At 56.2% G+C, this 21,215-nt stretch overlaps 10 protein-coding genes across 10 annotated transcripts; 6 read left to right on the forward strand and 4 right to left on the reverse strand.

Annotated features, from left to right (window-relative positions):
• Positions 1-455: 455 nt before the first annotated feature.
• WHR41_06507 (uncharacterized protein) lies at positions 456-1,339 on the reverse strand (the record flags this gene model as incomplete). The annotated part of the gene is made up of 2 exons (XM_069375112.1): positions 456-886; positions 955-1,339. 2 exons carry the CDS (start codon positions 1,337-1,339, stop codon positions 456-458), a joined length of 816 nt encoding a protein of 271 aa, XP_069228261.1.
• A 339-nt stretch (positions 1,340-1,678) lies between these two features.
• WHR41_06508 (uncharacterized protein) lies at positions 1,679-2,998 on the forward strand (the record flags this gene model as incomplete). Its single annotated transcript, XM_069375113.1, has 3 exons — positions 1,679-2,569; positions 2,641-2,821; positions 2,886-2,998. The coding sequence occupies exons 1-3, from the start codon at positions 2,468-2,470 to the stop codon at positions 2,996-2,998; spliced, it is 396 nt and encodes a 131-aa protein (XP_069228258.1). The 5' UTR covers positions 1,679-2,467.
• Positions 2,999-3,271: 273 nt separating this feature from the next.
• Positions 3,272-5,311, reverse strand: WHR41_06509 (uncharacterized protein; the record flags this gene model as incomplete). The annotated part of the gene is made up of 1 exon (XM_069375114.1): positions 3,272-5,311. One exon carries the CDS (start codon positions 5,309-5,311, stop codon positions 3,272-3,274), a length of 2,040 nt encoding a protein of 679 aa, XP_069228257.1.
• Positions 5,312-5,651: 340 nt separating this feature from the next.
• Positions 5,652-5,944, forward strand: WHR41_06510 (uncharacterized protein; the record flags this gene model as incomplete). Its single annotated transcript, XM_069375115.1, has 2 exons — positions 5,652-5,842; positions 5,902-5,944. 2 exons carry the CDS (start codon positions 5,652-5,654, stop codon positions 5,942-5,944), a joined length of 234 nt encoding a protein of 77 aa, XP_069228285.1.
• Positions 5,945-6,512: 568 nt separating this feature from the next.
• On the forward strand, positions 6,513-7,291 carry WHR41_06511 (uncharacterized protein; the record flags this gene model as incomplete). The annotated part of the gene is made up of 3 exons (XM_069375116.1): positions 6,513-6,644; positions 6,705-6,877; positions 6,934-7,291. The coding sequence occupies 3 exons, from the start codon at positions 6,513-6,515 to the stop codon at positions 7,289-7,291; spliced, it is 663 nt and encodes a 220-aa protein (XP_069228310.1).
• Positions 7,292-7,544: 253 nt separating this feature from the next.
• WHR41_06512 (uncharacterized protein) lies at positions 7,545-7,909 on the forward strand (the record flags this gene model as incomplete). The annotated part of the gene is made up of 2 exons (XM_069375117.1): positions 7,545-7,588; positions 7,642-7,909. The coding sequence occupies 2 exons, from the start codon at positions 7,545-7,547 to the stop codon at positions 7,907-7,909; spliced, it is 312 nt and encodes a 103-aa protein (XP_069228308.1).
• Positions 7,910-7,914: 5 nt separating this feature from the next.
• Positions 7,915-8,311, reverse strand: WHR41_06513 (uncharacterized protein; the record flags this gene model as incomplete). Its single annotated transcript, XM_069375118.1, has 2 exons — positions 8,146-8,311; positions 7,915-8,049 (listed from the first exon to the last, which is right to left on the reverse strand). The coding sequence occupies exons 1-2, from the start codon at positions 8,248-8,250 to the stop codon at positions 7,915-7,917; spliced, it is 240 nt and encodes a 79-aa protein (XP_069228309.1). The 5' UTR covers positions 8,251-8,311.
• A 4,296-nt stretch (positions 8,312-12,607) lies between these two features.
• Positions 12,608-14,641, reverse strand: WHR41_06514 (uncharacterized protein; the record flags this gene model as incomplete). The annotated part of the gene is made up of 1 exon (XM_069375119.1): positions 12,608-14,641. The coding sequence occupies one exon, from the start codon at positions 14,639-14,641 to the stop codon at positions 12,608-12,610; it is 2,034 nt and encodes a 677-aa protein (XP_069228288.1).
• Positions 14,642-14,979: 338 nt separating this feature from the next.
• WHR41_06515 (uncharacterized protein) lies at positions 14,980-16,165 on the forward strand. The gene is made up of 3 exons (XM_069375120.1): positions 14,980-15,054; positions 15,261-15,654; positions 15,712-16,165. Exons 2-3 carry the CDS (start codon positions 15,377-15,379, stop codon positions 15,923-15,925), a joined length of 492 nt encoding a protein of 163 aa, XP_069228311.1. The 5' UTR covers positions 14,980-15,054; positions 15,261-15,376; the 3' UTR covers positions 15,926-16,165.
• Positions 16,166-16,367: 202 nt separating this feature from the next.
• On the forward strand, positions 16,368-20,237 carry WHR41_06516 (uncharacterized protein). The gene is made up of 2 exons (XM_069375121.1): positions 16,368-17,716; positions 17,773-20,237. Exons 1-2 carry the CDS (start codon positions 16,530-16,532, stop codon positions 19,994-19,996), a joined length of 3,411 nt encoding a protein of 1,136 aa, XP_069228286.1. The 5' UTR covers positions 16,368-16,529; the 3' UTR covers positions 19,997-20,237.
• The last annotated feature ends 978 nt before the right edge of the window (positions 20,238-21,215 follow it).

A 21,215-nucleotide genomic window follows, 5' to 3' on the forward strand; every position in this document is an offset into this window, starting at 1 on the left:
ACCCCTGGTACTGCACCAAGAAATCGCAACACGAGCTGTTGTCATCCGCTCTGTTCTAATGTAACGAATTTTTGCCATTGAGATCCCCTGCACGTGGTTGCGCGCGAAGGTGCAGGCTTGGTGGTGCTGCCGTACTACTTTGATGGATTCGCGTGGTCTGCTATCGACCTTCGCTCTCCACTATGTACTTCCTATGTGAGTCGCTACCATCAGTGGCAGTTTGAAGACGAGATCAAGGGTATGAAATGCTTTGCGAAGAATCGCGCATGCTGCATGACATCTGCGGGTGCGACCATCGTCTCCGGCATCGTGAAGGAGGGTGTTGTCCAGGAGGCACTTCTGAATGAATCCAAACTACAAGCTCGCCTCGTGCACTCGCACGAAAGGACAATCGTACATAATGTCTCGAGAACAAGAACTTCATTGCCATGATCATTACATCCCTAAACCCTCACTTACGCACTCTTACAACCCCTGACCGCCTCCCTCGCCTTTCCCACCAACCCATCGCCCTCGCAAGCTTCCAACCTCTCCTCCCAAACCCCCCACCTCTCCTCGTTGAAACCCCTCCACTCCTTCCCCTCCATCGCCTGCCCCTGCTTCGCCATCTTGCCCTCAAACTCCTTGCCCTGCCGCGACATCCCCCACAGCGCCGGCGCCGCGTACGCAAGCCAGGCCGCCGCCGCCGCTTGCGAGGTCTTGTCCGACGCCGGCGAGGGCGCGCTGTCCTCGAGCGCCATGCGGATTGTCCAGATGGCGTAGAGCGAGAAGTCGCTCGAGGCGGGAGCAGGGGTCGCGGAATGCTGCGTCGAGACTAGCGTTGCCGCGAAGGCGTTGAGGTTAATCCAGGCACTGCGCGCGTGGTGGTGCGAGTGGTCGGTTGCGGCTGTGAGGAGTGTTTGTTAGTGGATGCTGTGGAATGAGGGCGGTTTCCATGAGGATGGTAGGGCTTGCCAGCATTCCAGGCTTCTCTCATCGCCGCCCCAAACACAGGCAGCTCTTTCCAGACTGTGGCGTCCCAGACTTTGCAGACCTTGCCGTTGCGCTCGAGGACGGGTCTGTCGCGCAGCGCGAGCACGAAGTCTGCGAGTTTCTGCCTGCCGGCGCTGTCGTGTGGTGTTTGCGTTGCTGCGGCGATGATGGCTTTCCAGGCGTGCCAGAGCTGGGCTTCGATTTCGGATGTCGCTTTGGATTGCATGAAGAGGTCTTCGGTTGGGCCGCAGAAGGAGTCGAGCGCTGTGCCGAGGGATTGCGGTTTGTTGGAGAGATGCGTTGTTAGGCACTTGTATTCGGCGGAGTGTTTGATCGTGTGGTCGGGTTCAATGCTTGGGCCGCCCATTGTGGTGGTGTTGGCGGGCTGTTTGGTGGCGGGTTGACGTGGTCGAGATCCTTGAGTGGAGTTGATGGTCTTTAGAGCGGGAGTCTTCTGGTGAGAAACAATCGAAGTATTCTTGCAAGAAAAGGTAAGCTCCAATGCCAGCTGGTACTTCTTCCAAGAATCCAGAACGCGATGACGATGCAGGTACCTGAATGCCCTGACGTTACGTGGTGGCGCCCACTGCGACCACGGGCTCGCCGAGCTCCATTGCCACTCCACCCCTGCTCTCAACTGTCTGCCTTAGCAGCCTTAGCGGAAACCTCGCACTCCGCGACGTGACTACGCTCCACAAGCCAGCCGCGAGAGACGCTGCCACCGACCACGGATATTCCAGGATGACAACCACATGCCCTCGCCAGTGGGCCGCCCGCCAGGGAACAACAAGGCACCTGCCCGAGCCGGCTAGCCGCGTAGATCACTCCTGGGGCGGGCCAAGTGAAACTTGACGAGCCGACTGCACTCTACTTTGCCTGCCGCCGTTCACTGGACGGTCGCTATAATTGAGTTGGCTTGGGATGGCCAGGACCCGCTCTGCATCTTGCATACTCGATAAGACATGTGCCTGCAGCGACGTCTCCGAATGGCTTGCTCGGGCCCGCGTTATGCTGCTTTCCCGGTGCAACATCGACCTGCACAGCCTTTTACACTCGAGAGTAGGACGGCCTGGCCGAGGAGATGGTTATTGGACGGCGTACCGGACTTGTTACCCTTTTAGTGAGTTGCCAATACATCGTGGCGGGCTTCTTTGGTTGTAAGCCCTCCTCGCCCCGGCTCTTGTAGGCAGGAGATGGAAAAGAGATCGGCACTGCGCATGAGCGACGGACCAAGGGCTTTCGAAGACTGCCCTCGGTTGCAGCCAAGAGCTGTATCTAATCCACGCCGTCGATGAGCGCCGATGAGCTGCTCAAACCATGTGCAGATAGCATGGCGAGCCTCAAAGAACATAAGTATTGAGCGTTGTGCCGCATTGGAACTGGGTTTCTGTTCAGCAGCAGCACCGCGAGTCTCACCGCCCTTCGTTCCAGATCTTGATACACGAGCTCATACAAACCAATCTACATTCGCTTTCTCCCATTCAAATCATTCACAATGTACACCTCCATCATCGCCACCTTCGCACTCGCGGCCTCCGTCCTCGGTGCTCCTGCGCCTGTCGAGAAGCGCCAGGGCGCTGTCACTTGCGGCAGCACTGTACGTCCCCTACAGACACCTTTTCTCAATCTGTGCAAAGGAGGAAACTCACATTCATACCTACTCGACAGTATTACTCCTCCTCCCAAGTCGCTCAGGCCGTCAACCAGGGCTGCGACTACTACCAGTCCGGCCAGCAGGTCGGCAGCAACGACTACCCCCACCGTTACAACAACTACGAGGGCTTCGACTTCCGCGCCTCCGGCCCCTGGCAGGAGTTCCCGCTCCTCAGGAGCGGCCCTTACACTGGTGGTAAGCCTTGGAAATCGGAAAAGGTGCTTTTCTGTTGTGCTTTGGCTAATGATGATTGTTTCAGGCTCCCCTGGCGCCGACCGTGTCGTCTTCAACACCAACTGCCAGTACGCGGGCTCTATCACCCACACTGGCGCCAGCGGCAACGCCTTCGTTGGCTGCTCCGACACCAACTAGACGTAGAACGTCGGGTGTTAGCTATGAGTGGATGAATGAAAATCTTTTGAATCAAAAGTACAACCAAAGAAGTCTCTGCTTTGGTTGGTGGGAATGCCGCGATGTCTCTATGACTTGCCGTGTCTCGTACATGTCTGTGAATTATTGCTGGGTATCTATTTCATGGGTGAGCACCTCTCCCCGTCCTCAATCATGCCTCGCAAGGTTAGTCTCCGCTTTAGACTACCGTGTCAATGCTATGCTCCATGGAACTCCCAATCGCCCAAAACGCTATCATGAAAATTGCAGCCTCTTCTGTCCTTTCTCTGGCGCACTGGCAGCAACAGCAGGCCTGCCTCTGCCTTTACCTCTTGTGCTCCCGCCGCCTCTCGCCGTGCTAGGTTTCAAAGCCGGAGGGACGGGTCGTGGAGGCGTCGGTTGCTCGTTTTGTAAGTCCTGTGCGAAGTGGAAGTCTTCGTGTTCAGCTTGCTCGTCGAATGGCATACGGGCAGCGCAACGAGGGCAGACGTAAGCGTCTGAGGGGTCTTGATCGTCCTGGGCGGTGACGGAGGTCGGTGCAGTATCTGCCACCTGGGCGGAGGGAGGCGGGAGCAAGGGATCTGGCTCGTGGGTTCTCTCTTCCTGAATGATATCGGTATCTTTGACGTTCTCGTCTGCTTGCTCCGCTAGATGAGGCATCGTATGCCTATGTTCGGAGTCGCCCATGCTGCTTTCCCTACTCTGCTCTCGCGAACCAAAGAACCGCGCAATTCCTCCATCATCCACTCGCCTCCTCTTCGCGGCCGGCGGCGGCGTCGCCTCATCTTTCGGCTGCGCGTTCTGCAGTGCCTTCGCATCGTCGCCACGCACGAGAAAGCCGCCGATGCCTTTGTTGCCCTGTACGCCTTCTTCGAAACCACCGACGCTCAGACTAAGATTCGCACATGGCCACGCTCGCCCGTCGACGATGACCTGCGCCAGGAGGGCCTTCGCCAGCTCGAATAGCCCTTCCTCAGTGATCGCGCGGCCCATGGGTATGGGGGCTGATTTGCTCCGCGTCTGCGCGCCCTGCCGGTGGTGCAGGTTCATTGTCTTCGGCCGTCGCTTATTTTCCAGCACGCCTTCCTCCACCAGCCGGCTGTGGATGTCCGCGACGAAGATCCGCAGCCACTTGCTCGCCACGTCGAGGCTGTTGATCGATGGCCTGAAAGATTTCGCGCTCAGCATCGACTTGATCTGCGTTCGCGGGTTGACTTCGCTGCTGTCTTCGCCGCGGATGATGCTGTAGAGCCATGAGCCGGTGTCGTCGCCGAGGGTTTTCTTAAGTTGCTCGATCGGTATGGGGAGCAGATCGGAGACGGTGTCTGTGTTGAACGCAGCGACGACCTCGTCACCCAGCTTGCCGCCCAAATTGCGAATCTTCGTGAACTTGAACCCACTCATAAACTGTTTCACCGCGCGATTCCGGATCACGGTCTGATTATTCGGCTTCTTATGCGCACTCCCCAATTTGGCCAGCATCTTGTTCCGCCCAATTCCCGCCGAGCAAGTAAAATGCAGCTTCTCAAACACCTCCCTCCTCACATCCCTCACGATCTCCGACGCAACCAACATAGCCACATCATCCCAGTCCGGATCCTCCTCCTCCGCCCGCCCCTCGTCCAAATCCACCAGCGCGTCCGCCGCCCAGTCCAGCGCCGTGCTCGGCGGCCGTGCCAACGGCTCGCTCGGGTCCCCGTACGGAGGCGGGCCTCGCAGCTCAGCGTACCGCTCCAGCATGATCCCGTGCACCTGCGCGGACAAATCCAGAAACACTTCGTCGATGCTCGCTTTCTCCACGCGCTGCGTCTCCGCCGGCAGGAACTCTTTGATCAGCGCCAGGATCCGCCGGCTCTGCAGCCTGTACGGGTCGAGACTGACTTTCCGCGACGCGATCTCTTTGAACGCTTCGTCTCCGTCTCCGTAACTCCATTTGGTGTCCCCCTCTTTCCACGTCGCGACGTGCTGGCATATCAGTTCAGGGCACTTCTCTTTCGCCTCAGCGACGGTGACATGTCTGTTCAGCCCATACTCGCGCGCAGGGTAGTTGATGGCTATGAGGCCCTGCCACTGCTGCACCGCGAGGGGTTTGGTGGGCGAGAGGCCGAGGCGGACTGTTTCGCATTGCGCGTAGAAGGCGTCGAGGTCTATGTGTGCGATTACGCGCAGCGGGCTGGCGGGCGAGGAGTGCGAAAGGAGCGAGAGGTGTTTGTAGGTGTAGGCGCTGCGGCGTGGGAGCCGGGTTGTCGGCGAGGGGATGTTGGGGGAGGAGGCGAAGGGGGGTGGGGAGGACATGGCCTGGCCGGGTGGTGGGTGGGCTTAAGGATGCATGCCAGCTGGAAGGATGTTTTCCCAGGTGCAAGAAGCGGGTTTGTCTCGTTTTGCGTGGTATGGATGCGAGCGGTTGCCGATCTCTATGAGGCTTTCGCGAAGCGCGTGGGAGTGAGACGCGTAGGGTGGCAGTCGATGATGGCATCAGGCTTGGCAGATCGTTCGCCTCGACCGTCGATATCGTCAATGATATGAATTGTCTGAAGGGCTATTCGTTCCTTAAAAGATCAATTGTAAATTTACTCGTCATTTCATTCATACGACTTCGACAAAAATGGCTTCACTCCGCTCACCGACCGCCATCATGCAAGCCCTCACCTTGGCTTCGCTCGGCGGCATGACGATGTACTTCAAATCCCACCACGACTACAACCTGCAGGAACACGAAGCTCGCATGGATGAATTGGAGGGTACGCTGCGTGGTCACATTGGCTTGATCGAGGAGTCGTTGGAGCGTATCGAAGGTCAGAAGTCAGGCGGAAAAGGCGAAAAGGCGTGAGTTCTTTCTGGTTGAACTCGAGTGCTTCAATGTCATGGCTGACGCGGGTATCTAGCGAGAATCTCTACACGGAGAGAGGAAGAGATAGCAAGAAATGATAAAATTCCATTCACCTAATATGCCCACGTCGCAGCATCCACCAGTGCGACACATTACCGCGAGGCACATTCATTGTACTCTCCAGGATTGCTGGTGTTTCTGGTTGCTCCAAGCGTGTGAAATTCAATGCGAACCGATCAATCCTACCAACATTCCAGATGACCAGCTCCGCTAAGATTTCCACGCCGTAATTTCGTGGAAGAACGATGTGATTGTCGAAGAAAGAGTGTAATAAGATACTGGACGTCGGGGTCTCCGATGGCCACCGGTACGGAGGCCGAGTGTACCGGCTCCCGAGAATTGAGCACCAGTTCAACACCACCACATTCGGGACCCGCAGAATCCGACGACCGAGAAATCATTGCGGTGACCCCGAACAATCATTTTCTGATCGATTCAGCCACCGATTGCACTTCGGTGTGCTCGACGAGATGAGACCTGCAAATCTAAACTGCAAAGCAGTGGTGGGCCCGGCCCCCCAGGGCCATTCATAAATACCCTCCTTCGCCACCCATCGTATTCCCCTGTACACTCACCATTCCTCTTTCGTCCAACAGAAGAACATCAATGAGTGAGAAGCTCGTCGTCAACACTACTGCGGGTAGCGAGACTGCTGCTGCTGCTGCTGCCGTCGCTACCCCAGAGGCTCTCGATGGGAAACATGGTCCTAAGCCCCTGTCTGCGATGCAGGCATACCTGGTGAGCCGTCGACATTTACGATACAATACTGGGACGAGTATTATTGACAATGGCGACCAGCGTGTCTTCTCTTACAGCACCCCGACCATATTATGGCTTCAGACAGTCGCTGTGGCCGCTGCGTGTGGATCTGGAGTCGCCCTTGCGCTGGGCAATTTTGTTACGCTGTTCAGCGAGTTCAGTTCGGGACAGGACATACCGGACAATTTCATGTCCTTAGTGACAAAGCAATCGTACGGGCTATTGTCTACCAGTCATGTTGGGACCCCGCTATGCTGATGAAACGTAGGCTCTACTTTGTCTACATAGGCGTCGCTCGCTTCGGTTGCATCTACCTCTATTCGACCATTATGACGCACACCGGCCTCAGGCTAGGTCGTGATCTGCGCCATAACTACCTACGTTCCGCACTGCGCCAGGACATCAATTTCTTTGATCACGGCTCGGCAGGATCCATCTCCATGCAGGCGACGTCGAACGGCCGGCTGATTCAGTCCGGCACTTCTGACAAGTTGGGTCAGATGCTCCAGGCTGCTTCGACCTTCGTTGCTGCATTCGTCATTGCGTTTGTAAGCCAGTGGAAGCTGACCCTCATAGCGATCTGCATTGTGCCTGCTTTGATCCTGATGGTCGGCACTGCAGGATGAACTGATGCAGGCATTGAGACACAGATTCTCAAAGTCTACGCCAAAGCAGGTGCCTTTGCTGAATCGTCGTTGGGCAACGTTCGAGCCATCCATGCCTTCAGCCTCGTCAAGAATCGTCAATCGATACGCCACGTACTTGGAAGAAGCCCAGCTTCTGGGAAGGAGAAATAACGTGCTATATGGGCTTCTTTTCGCCGGAGAATACTTTGTCATGTTTGCCGGGATGGGTCTTGCCTTTTGGCAAGGGATCGCAATGATCGCCCGCGGAGAAGTTGATGGCATTGGCGTCGTCTTCACGTGAGTTTCCGAAAAAGAACTCTCGACCCCGTAATTGTGCTCACATTGCCTAGTGTTCTCTTCTCTATCGTCATTGCGGGAGCTATGCTGAATTCTGTTGCTCCTAACATGGTCACTTTTACCAGAGCAGCGACCGCTGCCTCTGAACTGTTCGCTCTTATTGACCGAGTCTCCGAGATCGATCCTTTCGACCCTACTGGTGAAAAGCCGGCAAACTTCAACGGATCCATCAAAATTCGCGGACTGACATTCAGCTACCCGACTCGACCAGACGCCACTGTCTTGGATGACTTTAGCTTCATGTCCCTGCTGGCAAAGTAACAGCCTTAGTGGTGGTTACTTCCGATGAAAATGATTTCGAGTAGTGCAAATGTCTCACAAGACTTACAGGGAGGTTGCGGGCAGTTGGCGGCACCACAGAAAAGGGACAAGCACACCTTGCGGGTTCGGCAGGCTTCACACTATTGCTTCCGAGTCAGCATGACAGAGAAAGGAATGAGATACCGACAGTGTTGCTGCCGCATTGAGAGAAAGAGAAGGATCGAAAGGATACTGACCGCAACGCGGCCAGAGGCGAGAGAGTCCGGGACCTGAGAAGACGGAGCGCCTAGCGAGTCGGGCCCGTCGTCTCCATCGCTTGCAGTCATTTGCATGTCATCCATGAGTTTGGCAACACCATTGAGAGATTGTAAACCGGCTGCAAGCCGTTGTGCCCGCTCAATAACAATGCATTCATTATGTATCACCTGCCTTGCATCAAAGCGATCTGAAGGCGCGGAATTCGTCCGCGCTACTACACTTCCACGAACTGAGGGAGACCAATGTTAGGGTTAGGGTATCGATCATGGGGTTAAGTTAGGGTTACGCTTTTTCGTCCTTACGGATTGTAATCGTCTAAGATACACGATGTATCCATTTGAGAAGCTTCGGATTCAAATCTAGGACCTCGCGAAGAAGGAGTCAAGATTCTATTCGTGGTTTGATATCAGAATCTGAAAAGCCGAGGGCGTGAAGGTTGAAGATTAGCGGAGGCCTACGTTTCGTGGAAGAGTAGTACACATCTCATTAGGCCCGTTCACTTCTCGGTTGGGTCTTATTTGGAGTCGCAGGTGTTACTACTCATGAAGCATGCGTAGTTTCACAGGGACATGTAATTTGCTATTCATGATAGGGTATACACAAGCAAGCGAGACGATGTAGTTCCAGGCTCATTTCGCGTTATCACATTACTATACATCTCTAGTCGGGGTATCTTTCATCATGGAAATCAGCTCGATTAAAAACTCCCTGGTGCTTGAGGGAAGTTCGAGGAGCTGAAGTGCTGTGGTTGTGTCGGTTATCGTCAGGGACCCCGGGCGGCCGGGAGCACATCGTGTACTCGTATCAATGCTGAATGGCGGTTATTCTGTCATGGAGCGCTCTCGAAGACGTTGGATCAATGGAAGCCATTCGCTCAACTCCCATGACAAAGCGCCTGTTGTGTCTGTTCGATTTCCGCTCCCTCCCCGGACTCCAGAACAGCATTTTCTGGCACTGCTGGTGGCGAGCGAGACTGGTCCGAACTAGAGCCCCTGGACAAAGAGCTGAAATTACTGCTGTGTCGCCGGCTGCTACGACTGCGATTCGACGGAGACGACGATCCGGAGTCTGACCGTGAAGATGGGTTTGAGCTGATGTTGGGGAACAGGGTAAAGTAGTCGTTCGAGCCGACGGCGCTGCTGAACGCAGCTGCGACGGATTGCCGGTTCGAGGCACGGCGCTTGTCGCGGATGGCTTTAGGGGTGAGACCCGGTCGGATCGGATCGGGGTGTTCCTTGATTGGCGACAAGGCGGCTTGCTGAGGCTGTTTTGCTCCCGAATGCTTCGATCGGTGGCATTTACTGCAGCGGCCGTGGTCCTTCTGGCAGGTGCATGTTGCTGGTGACGAGTCGGATGGCTTCGATGTGACCTCGAAATGAGGCTCTCCTGGGCTCGGAAATGGTTTAAAGTGGTACGTCACAGGCATGACGAATGTGCTAGGTAGCGGGCTTCCAGGTCGTATGAGTTTTGACTGGTAGGGGAAGAGATGTCCGCGGCATCGTAATCAAGAGAGAGTACCAGAACGGTGTGTAGTGCAAAATGCTGGCGCTGCGTGGCAATGAAAGCTTGTCAAAGTCCTGAACGTCGATGGGAAGAAGAGCAAGAGGGCGGTAGGCGTGAAAGATCCAATGTTTAGAATGAGGAACTACGAATATGGTAGTGACAGGGCGAGGCCCGGTACTTGAGTGGATCGATCGAAGCTACTAAGCGCTGGCATCAGGGTGATGCGCAACAACGCGGCAACCTTAGCGGGTTAGACAAGACGCACTGCTAGGCAGGGACCATTCTATAGCCCTGCCAGAGTTCCGCCGGGATCCCGTAGTGAGCCAAATCAGAGGCCTGGAGGGGCCTACAACGGAGTCGACTGCGTGCGGATGTGTGCATGGAGCCTAGCATCTACAATAAGCTTTCTGGCAGGCGAATCGCTCCGGCTCACTCCCCGTGGTATTTCTGCCTAGAGCGATCTCTTTCCGCCGTCTCATCGAAAGCAGCTTACCTTTGAGACCGAGTCCAGGGCTGTCATGTCATGCACATACGGTGCGTTGGATGAAACCAACCTCGCGGAAGAAAAGTCGCATGACGTTGAGGGTTGCGCAATCTCGCAGTGTCTGTCAGAAAGTGAGCCACAGCCACGTGGTGCAAGGTTGAGCCGTCTCAAGATCTCGACAGAGATTCGCACGGGCGACCAAACAGCATCACGCGATGCCCAATTGCTTGAGACGCGTTGAGCCCGGCAGGTTAGTGCGATGCGGCGAAGTTTGATCGATCGTGAAGTTCGTCGATGTGGCGCGGCGAAGTCGATGCCACTGCGCGCCCAGCCCGCTGCCGCATCAAGTCAAAGCCATCGCCCCGATCTTGCTCTCGATTGACCTCTCGACATTCTCACAACCTACGTGCCGCGGACGGAACTCGGCTCTGGTCGTGCGATGTCTTTCGATGACTATGATCCGTCTTGACAAAAAACGTGCTCCCCAGATCGAGTACGCTACGCACGATGTCATACTTGTATGCTTGTGGCGATCAGGCTTTCTCTTGTCGGCTTTTAGCACTCCAACTGACCCCAGATCCACGGACCCAGATCTGGCGCCCAAACCCCCGGGTACTCTCACCGTGTTTCACCAATCAGAGGCTTTCAGCAACACATATGCATCATCGGGAGTTTTTGAGCCTCAAGGCTAGGTTGCCTGGGCCGCGCACCTACGATCTGTGGCATCCAAAGGCCAGATTCAACTATGGACAGCCCCTGGTTTTTGCAGTCCCCAAACCGACAAGCTACTATTTTGCTGGTAATGTTGAAGAAGCGCTTCCTGGGCTCGCATGCTGGCCTTGTGCGCGGCAATGTATTCTTTCAAGGCGTGCGCGACAACGTGTTGATCTGCGGCGTGCGCCGCAATTATCGGACCAAGCTCGATATTGTCCTGGGGAGTAACCGTGTAAGTGCCAGCGTTTGGATGAATCGTTGCCGTTCCCCCGGACCCGGAAAGCCCATCGCCAACAGTCACTGGCAGGTGCGGCTCAGAGTGTAGTCTCCGGTGATACTGGATTTTTGCTTGCAACGATTCCTTGGCACCCTTGGTGTTTGACAGCGCGTAGAGGACGGATGGGAAAGCAAACATCATCAATCCTCCCGCGGTGAAGACGATATAAACGAGCAGTATTGCAAGACTTGCGTGCTCTCCGCGTAGTGTGCTCAATTTCTGGGTGAACATCTGCCCATAGTAGATCCCGATTCCTATCAAGAGCGAGGCCAAAGACCAATCCAGCAGTTGGAGCGGAGTCACCAGCAAGAGGGCCGAGCTGTAGCACGGCACTTCACGTACTACGGTCACAGACCAAAAGAGAACAATCCCGCCCCTCACAATCCCTGTCGTCGACAACCATTGTCTGACATCCCTTGCGCTGTGCATGCCGCCGAGCTGGACTTGAATCATGCACGCAAAATATACGGACAGAAGCCCTGTGACCAAACTCATCAGAAAGGCGGCTTCCGCTGTCCAGTGGATACGATTGAGTTCGGAGAGAGACAAGGCTGTGATGGCGATTTGCGCAACGATGGCGCCCTGGAGCTTGGCCTTAGTAGTGCTTGATGGAGGACGGTGTGGGACGTTTCAACTCACTGCTACAGCGATCATGTTCAGATTCGCGGTGTACGAAGCCTTGATCACCAGCGCTTCCTCTGACCAGTCTCTGCCGCTCGGCTCTGCGTCGCCTCTCCCAGGCAAGACGTGCTTTCTGATCCGTCTAACAATGGAATGTGCCTACAGATAGACGGTATACAGCAGGAGAGTCCTGACGAGTCCGAATTCCTGCAGATTGATGTTGAGCTCGCTGGCGGTGCCTTTCAAGATTTCGCTGGTGCTTTGAGCCCACCCGAGGCTCATTCCCATGCAGCTGATTCCTATGCCTACAACTTCGGCCTACGGTACGTTCCTGGGAAGAGACATATATTTCGCCTGTATGCTGGCGCGTTTGAGGTGTGGTGTTTGTGATGAGTAGGGGACGAGTCCTCGGTGGTATTCGAAGGGTTCCTACGACACAATGATACTATTCATTGAGGAGCCGATTTGAGAGTAGAGGGAGAGCCGTCTAATGAGGCTGAGTCCAGCTGAATGAGGGCGGCCTGAGGTCTATCGTTCTGCGACCTTCCCGCAGCGGCGTGGCTTGACTGGTGCAGCACAGCTGCAGCCTACCTTACAACATGTCTGATCGCAGGGTTTCTGACGTCGCAAATACAGCAGCCTGGCTCCTCCCTCAACATACGGCTGTCGGCTTGTGTTCTAAAAGAAAGGAACTAGGTGCTTCTATATAAAGGTGATCTCTGATCTGACAATGTTGTGCTCAGCCGGAGGCTTCAATGCCAGTATATATCCGAGAGCGATAATCATACACTTTCCCATATGACGCATAGCATGTGCAAGAACAACACATTCATCGCTGATTTCAAGCAGCACCCTCGCCTGCATCTTCCTCCTCATCCTCGTCCTCGTCCTCGCCCTCCTCAACCTCCACAGCACCCGCAAAATCAAACCTATCCCCCTTCGCCTTGCCCGAAACATACTTGACGAACTTCAACACGCCACGATCCCTAAGCACCAGACTTAGGGTGTTCCAGCTCGCCGGGTTGGAGAACAAAATACCGTCGTCCTCCTCGTCCTCCTGCGCGGCCTTGTAAATCGCCGGGTCGGCTTTGGGCCGCGAGGACGCTTTCTTCGCTGAGCGGCGGTCGCCTGCGCCTGTAGCCGATTGCAGTTTCGCGGGAATCGAGACGCCGTGGTCGGAGCCTGCGTCGGAGCCGTCTTCGTCGTCAGACTCGTCGTCATCGCCCGCCATGTACAGCTCGTAGCCGCCGACGTTGTCTTCCTCTTCCTCGGATGTCGGTTGAGGTTCGGGCGCGGGCTCGGGTGCCTTCGCCTTGCCTTTGCCCTTATCTTTGGGCGCGGCAGTGCCGTTTGCCTCCCCGGATTCTTCGTCCTCGTCGCCCTCCTCGTCGTCTTCGGCTTCAGCCTCGGGCTCGTCCGCGCCCCAGCCGGGCGTCGGCGTGATATTGAGGCAGTACTCCAGCTGCGGCTGCTCGCCGCGATAGCCCTGCGCAAGCTGGTAGTCGAGGCCGCGGCGGAACTTGCGTGCGAGGACTGCGCAGCGCTTGAGCGACAGGCCTGTGGTCAAGGCCAGCCACTTGCGGAAAGCCAGGCTGGGCAGGAAGTTGTACATGATGTCGCCGTGCGGGTCGTCCTCGCTGCCGACGGGAGGTGGGCGCACGAGTGTCGAGGCCGCGAGGTATTGGTAGCGGTGCTTGTGGGGCGGGCGCGAGGTTTCAAATTCGCGCTTGAAGGAGGTGTTTTCGAGTTGCTTTTGGAGGCGGGGCGCGAGCTTTTTGTTCAGGAAGTTGGCCATTTGCGCTGTGGATTCTTCGGTGAACATCTCGTTAAGCTCTTCGACGGTGTCCGGGGTGAGGTAGTTGGGTGTCATGTAGTTGAGCAGGAACTGGAGGTCCTCCTCTGAGAGCTCGGCTTCTTCCTCGTCTTCGCCGGCAGCAGGCTGCTTGGTGTTGGCCTCCGGATCAATCCATTGCGGTTTGGGGTCATCAAACTGATCGCCCTTGCCCTGGAGTTGCTGAAGAGAGCTCTTCTCAGCAAGCTTCTCTTCGAGTCCAGGCTCGAAGCCGTCCTCGCCTTCTTGAGGAATGTGGAACCAGCCACTGATGGCCATGCGGACGCGGCCGCCATCGTCCTCCTCGACACCCTCAGCGCGGTGGTAGACCTCCTCCACATCGTGGAAACTCTCTCCCGGCTGGACTGCGAAGAATGAAAGCTGGTTCCACGCGGGAGGAATGACTTTGCTGAACTCAGCTCTCGGCACCTTGTAGAGCTTGCCGTCATCTGCCTTCTCATCATCCGTAGGGTAGAGTCTGAGGGCGCCACCCCACTCGGCCTTCCAAGGCTTGTCGGGGTCGGTAAGGTAGAGAATGTAGCTGACTCGCCTGCTTCCAATGACATCGTCATGGCACAGCAGGTGGCAACCGGGGACGTAGACGTTGACGGCCATGTCAGTCTTCTTTCCAGACAAAGGCCCGGACCCAGCGACCGTGGAGATCCATTGGCGGAACTCCTGACCGTAGAGAGCGTCACGCAGCTTTAGCAGGCTGGGAAGCTTCTCCAGTGCAGACTCCGGCAGTCCTGAGAGGTTGGCCAGATCGCCGGACTGGTGGATCTTGTAGATGTCGGTTTCCTTGGGCGTGAAATGGATATTGTCGATGATCTCCTTCCTGACCGAGCGCAGGAGGTTGTCGTTCATCAATCCGTGGACGACGGCATGCTTGTAAGGTGCCGAAGCAGCGTATTCGTCGGTGTAGCCTTTGAGGGTCTTCTCAGCGAAGAGGTTCTCCCCAAACTGGGCCTCGACGGCGTTGGAGTCGGTGGCCTGCTTCTTGCCGTTCGCGGCGGGCGCAGTCTGTGTCTCCGCCTTACGCTTCATGCTGGAACGGATTCACGAGTGGTAACAATATCTTTTGGACGGCGATGGCGTCTACTTCGACATGAGGTCAAGCTACAAAATTTCTCCAGCCAACACGGCTCAGCCAATCAAGGGCGGTCGCGCGCGTGAAGCGAGACGAGAGTTCGGCCAGGACCGAAAGGGTCCAGCGGCGCGACGGGGCGCCAGCGCCTGGCGCAGCCATTGACGTATGAGCGTGGGCGACAGCAGCAAGAAACGCCGGTTGTGAAACCCAGTTTGCGACCAGCCCGAACCCTGTCTCCTATAATTTGCTGTCAACACGCCTGTTGTCCACGCGCTGGCTTGTTTGAGGTTTCGCTGAAGAACGAGTTTCGCGAGACAGTGGAGTGCATTGTGAGTCGCCGCATACAATACAAGTACAAGTACATCAGCAGGTACGCCGCATCCCGCTGTCAACATTCCTCAAGCCGATTGCCAGCAGTCACGAGCCCACCTATTTACCCGCATTGTCGCTGCTTTTTATTGTTCGCACGCACCGCCCCAAAAGCCATTCTTTTCCTTCGCGCCTGTCTATTGTCACTGTGCTGGACCACAGAAGCTTCTAACAAACAACCCTGACCATTAATCGGTAATTAAGCAGATCGCGGCAACAATCATCCCTTGCTTTACGCCTTATCACTTCACGCCGGTTACTGCGAAGAACCAGCAAGCACAAAACTCCCGCGGCGACATTTGACAACATACTCCACTCTCAACATGGGTGCTCTCGACTTTCTCGGTGATCGCTCCAGCAGCGGCGGCGTCTTCGGCGCACTGATCCGACTCATTCTTCGATTTTTCCAGTTTGTGCTGGCCATCACCGTCGCCGGTCTGTATGGCGTCGACCTCCACAACGCTAAGAACGCTGGCGTCTACACCGACGGCAAGTGGGTGTATGCTGAAGTCGTCGCCGGTCTGTCTGCCGTCACGGTGCTCATCTATGGCATCCCCTTCTTCAAGTCCTACTGGGCGTTCTTCTGGGACCGGGTGCTTTTGTAAGTGCTCCTCAAATCGCGAATATTCTTGAACCGCCACTGACAGACCTGTGCCAGCGTCCTCTGGATCGCGCTCTTCGGCATTTTTGGCAAGATCTACATCAAAGCCGACCCCACCCCCAAGCAGGACGGCATCAGGCGCATGAAGCACGCCGTCTGGATTGATCTGGTCAACGCGCTGCTCTGGCTTTTTACTGCGCTCTATGCGACTGCCATTTTCTGGCGTGCGCGCAAGGGTAGGACGACGCACACCGGTCGCGCCACCGTTTAGGAGAAGAGCAGCGTGGCTGCGATGGGTGCGCGGGAGGGGATGAGGCCTGCTGTTGGCGGAGCAAATTGGACGTGGGCAACGGCGGGAAGAGGACAGGAGGTCGGTCTGATGTCCACTCGATGATTGGGGCTTTAGCGGAGGAGGCTGTTAATGCTTGATGCGATACGATACCCTTTTATTAATGTTCTATGCGCTGGTAGTTCAATGCAAAGCACGGGAAAGATGTCGTCAAGAAACATATTCAGACACGTTGTCATCAACTCAAAGTCCGCACAATAGGGTGAATGGAGCGTGAATGTGAAACAGCGCATTAATAATGGAGAGCTGATATTCTCGCCGGCGATCGTCACTCCTCCCTCTCCACAGTCAGCTTCGCGCCAAGCGCGGTGCTTCACGTTGCGCATGAACCCGCAGGAGGATCACGATCGCCCCAAGTCAACCTCACCCAAATCCACCAAACGAGTTACACTCTGCACCTCCGTAGAATAGAGATCGCCCCCTTTCGACCGCTTCAGCAGCTGCACAGCGATCAGGCCATGCCCGCACTATAGGCGCCCTTCCAAACCCGCGATGAGAGCCTGTCCTCCGGCCCTCAAAGCCCGACATGTTCCTCCAAAATCTCGTCCAGAAGGCCCAGCAGCTCATTGATCCCTCGGTGCTGCCAGGTCCCCTCGGGAACGCCTCTGCAAACCGCCCGTCCAAAAGCCAACTCTTTCGACATCAGTTCCGCCTACCCGAGTCGCAAAACCCGCTGCACGAGATCACAGCGGAGCTGACACTACCGAAGTCAAAGAACCCAGGAAGCAAGAGTCCGGGAAAGCAGGGTAGCTGGGACAAGAACAACTGGGACCGCGAGCGGGGCACGCATTATGTCGGTCAGCTGCACCTGAGCGAGCAGTTCCTGTGCTTCTCCACCGTCAACACTTCTTTCGTCAGCACGGCGAGCACGAGCGCGAGCTCAGCCTTCACTGGCCGTACTCATGGTACTGGACCTGCGGGCAATGGCTTCACGCTGCCCTTATGTGCGGTCAGGAGGGTCGAGAGACTACACACTCAGAGCTACATGTTTGCTCTTTCGATAACGACGTGGAATGGCTTCGAGCCCGCGAGCGGCGACACTTCTGGAGCTCCTGCACCTCCCAAATTGACGATTCAGCTGGAGGGTAGTAGGCAACAATGCGAGCGATTCTGCGACGGCCTCAAGAAAGGCCTGAAGCAAGGCGTGAAAGAGGTGGAGAACATGCGGACGGTAGCACAGGACTGCTACTCAGAATACTTTCTCTACAACGAGTTTGATCAGACACCTACGGCTACCAAGCCAGATGGCACTCCCAGGACACCGCCGGATACGGGTCTGGGCAGTATCTTCAAGTACCCTGGCAACTCGCGCAAGCTGCGCGACAGGAGCAAGATGAGGCTTTGGCATGAGTATTTGAAGGAGAACGGACGCAACACCACTCTTGTTCGACAACCTGATTTCCATCGGCTCATCCGTGTTGGTCTACCGAATTTGCTGAGAGGTGAGATCTGGGAGCTTACCTCAGGCGCTTTCTATCTTCGCCTCCAGAAGCCGAAGCTCTACCAAGAGACGCTGGCAAAGCACGAGGGTCAGCATTCGGTCGCTATTGACGAGATCGAGAAAGATCTCAATCGCTCATTACCTGAGTATGCCGGCTTCCAGAGCGAAGAAGGCATAGGGCGCCTCAGGCGCGTGTTAACGGCGTACAGCTGGACGAATACTGAGGTCGGCTACTGTCAGGCGATGAACATCGTCGTAGCCGCTCTTCTGATGTGAGTAATCTTCCTCGGCATTATCAACTTTCTTGTCATGCTAAATGCTCCTCCAGATATCTCTCCGAAGACCAAGCCTTCTATACACTTTCAGTTCTCTGCGACCGCCTCTTACCCGGATACTACAGCATTACAATGTACGGAACGCTTCTCGATCAACGCGTGTTCGAATCACTGGTTGAAAAGACGATGCCTATCATTTGGGAGCACCTCGTTAAGAACGACGTGCAGCTTTCCGTTGTTTCCCTGCCTTGGTTCTTATCACTGTACATCAACAGCATGCCTCTCATCTTCGCTTTCCGCGTCCTGGACGTTTTCTTTTTGGAAGGCCCCCGCGTTCTTTTCCAAGTTGGTCTCGCTATCCTCCGAATCAACGGCGAGGAACTGCTGGATGCAACCGATGACGGAACCTTCATCTCTGTTCTCAAATCCTACTTCGCTAGGCTGGGCGAGAGCGCACACCCTAAATCTGAGAACCCGAAGTACCGCGCGATCACGAATTTCCAGGCACTCATGGTCGTCGCTTTCAAGGAGTTCGACGGCATCACGCAGCACACCATCTCCGCCGAGCGCACCAAGCACAAGACCGCCGTGTTGGACAACATCGAGTCTTTTGCGAAGAGAACGTCGATCAGAAATCTCGGCCCGGAAAGCAAGAAGCTCAGCACGAATGATCTGGGTTTCTTGTACGACCGCTTCTACGCCGTGCTGTACGAGCGGCAACAGCGCGCCAAGGTTCTGCAGGCAGAACAGGACAGGCGCCAGAAGGCCGCGCGCAGCAAAGCCACCGAGATCGTCACTGGCATTCCCGGCAACGCTCCTGAGATGGGCAGAGTGGGTCTGGGCCCAAGCCCGACGCAGATGGACTACGACGCTTTCCGGGAGTTCCTCGCCGGTGTTGCAAAGTGGGCTGTTACGGACTCGCCCACGGCGCAGTCGCCGATGAGGGAGGAGAAGACAAACGGCTACTTTGGCGGTACGACTCGAAGCCGGTCAACGTCGACCTGGGGCAGCGGCCCAGAGCCTGCGGAGCACGAGTTTATGCAGCGGTTGTTCTCCCGGTGGGACGTTGATGGCGCCGGTGCGCTGAGCCTCCAGAACGTCGTCGGCGGACTGGCGCCCATCAAGGGTGATCGCGATATCATGTCTTCGATTTCGTATTTCTTCGAGCTCTACGACGACGATCAGGATGGCAAGGTGGATCGAGAAGGCATCTTGCGCATTTCAGAGGCTTTGCTGTTCTTGTCTCGCCGTGGTTTGAGCTCGCCCGCTTCTTCCGCTGTCGAGGTTGAAGTCGGCCCAGATGGACAGCCGAGAAACAAGGACGAGCAGTTCCTGGGTGCTGTCTCGGCTTTCATCAGAAGGTGCTTCGAGTACGCGGATCCGGACCATCCTTCGCATCAGACGGAGAAGGAGGCCACTGAGGACTTGGACAAGTTCGCTCTCGGTGACGACGACGAGGATGCAGGCGACGATCTAATGGATCTCAAAGAGGAGTCAGAAGAAAAGACCGAAGATACGCCAGCAGACGACTCCAAACCATCAGAAGTCACCTCCCCCTCTGCCGCAGACGACAGTATGCTCGCACGGCCTTCGGAAAACACTTTCGGCCAAACCGCCAAACCTCATCAGGCCGCAACCGCCAACGCCGCCCTCGACCCCTCCAGCCCAGTCCACATCACCCTGCCTACTTTCAGGATGCTCGTCCTCGCCGACGAAACTCTCGAGTACTTCTTCGACTCCGGCTTCGCCAACTCCTTCCACCTCGCTGACGCCCCGCTGCCTTCCTCCACAGTCACTTCCCAGTCCCTCCTTGGCCAGCAATCACAGGCTCTCGGCGCGCCGAAGGACGCCATGCCGGCTCTCAGCCCCGGCGGAGCTGGCGCTGGCGTCGTGCCTCCCGGCAAAGGACTGCGCGGCATGCTCGACAACATCGTCACGGACGGCATGCGCGTCGCGAGTGAGGTCCGTAGGCGCATGGACGAGGCGCAGAAGGAGATTGACAAGGGCGCTAGCACGCGCGGGACGGAGGATGATTCGGACGACGATGAGGATGAGGCGGGTAGGGATCTGCTGGAGGGTGCTGAGGCGGATGCTGGTATCGCGGGTAGGAAAGAAAGTGGAGCGGGCGATCGGGGCGAGAGTGTGCTTGAGTCGCCGGTGTCGCTTGATAAGGGGAAGGGAAAGGCGAAGGAGGCGGTTGGTGAGGAGAAGGAGGGTGGTGAGAAGGAGCTGCCGATGCCGCCTATTGAGAGCAAGGATACGATGTTTGAGCGGTAGGGTTGGGTTCGGAGTAAGGAAAGGAAGGAAAGGGTGGTGGAATGGGGCATGTCTCGTGGATGGGCTTACGAATGATTTACAGGATACCATCCTCCCGCCTGCAATGCGAGTAGAACACGAACGACTTTATATCGAAACGTCACAAGCATATTAGAGCCTTTCTGACCCTTTCTCCTTCGATAACGTGACGCAGCGCTCTTCGGCGGTCTTTTCTAGATCCCTATGACGAACCTCTCCTGTGCTTTCTCGGGCTCGTTGAGTGAGCGCCTAACAACAAGCCTACGTTGTGCCCATGTCCCTCGCTCTCCCAGTTGGCCCAACGATGCTGCCTGAAACGGCAATCTCGCGTTTCATTCGCAAGCCTCCTTCCAAGGACTTCACTTCACACGGCAAAAGGCAGTCACTGGCACCGATGTTTGCTACGAACAAGCGTTCTGGCATGTGATAGATGCTAGGAGGTCGACCGTTTTAGGAAAGATGCACGCTTCTTTTGACGGACGATCAGATCAAAAGCTTTCACATGTCAAATTGTGAGGGCATCAAAGCGACAGCGACGCGCCTGCGCATTTTTCTCTTATCAGCCCTTTCACACAACTACTTACGCCCCTGCCATCGCACATCGGCTCTGCAAGAACGTCAACACCACCAAAGAACACACACTAGCAACAACGCAACGATGTGCATCTACTCCCGCTTCCGCTTCTTGTGCATGCACGAGAAGCTCAAGATCTCCGATGCCTGCGAGCAGGCCACCTACGACCAGCACGGCGAGCTCTTCTGCCGCCATGACCCGTCCGCGAACCCCAACGACGGCCGCCCGCGCACGTACGCCGACCGTACATACGGTGTCGGCATCTGTCCAAGCATCCACTGTGCCTGGGCTCACTCCCTCCTACCGCTCGGTGATTTCGGCGACGCCACGACCTTTCCCGACGGCGTGAGCTTCGCGGAGGATACAGAGATCGATCCGTCGCGCGCTGCTCGCCAGGCCCGTATCGATCGCTATTACGAGTTGCTTGACGACAACCAGAAGCTCCAGCACTACAGCAACGAGTACCCGCTCCCGGCTCATTTACGTAGCGCCGCTGGCCAATCTCTCCTCGAACACCCCTTCGTTGAAGCCATCAATCCCGTTGGCGTGAAGTGGGAGGAGCTCAACCCTCAATGTTTGCACCCGGCGGCGCTGCAGTGGTGCATCTATTCCCGCTTGCTTCCAGCT

Source organism: Cladosporium halotolerans (genome assembly GCF_011745625.1).
Source record: "Cladosporium halotolerans strain TM138-S3 chromosome Unknown Sca21, whole genome shotgun sequence".
NCBI classification, from domain to species: domain Eukaryota; kingdom Fungi; phylum Ascomycota; class Dothideomycetes; order Cladosporiales; family Cladosporiaceae; genus Cladosporium; species Cladosporium halotolerans.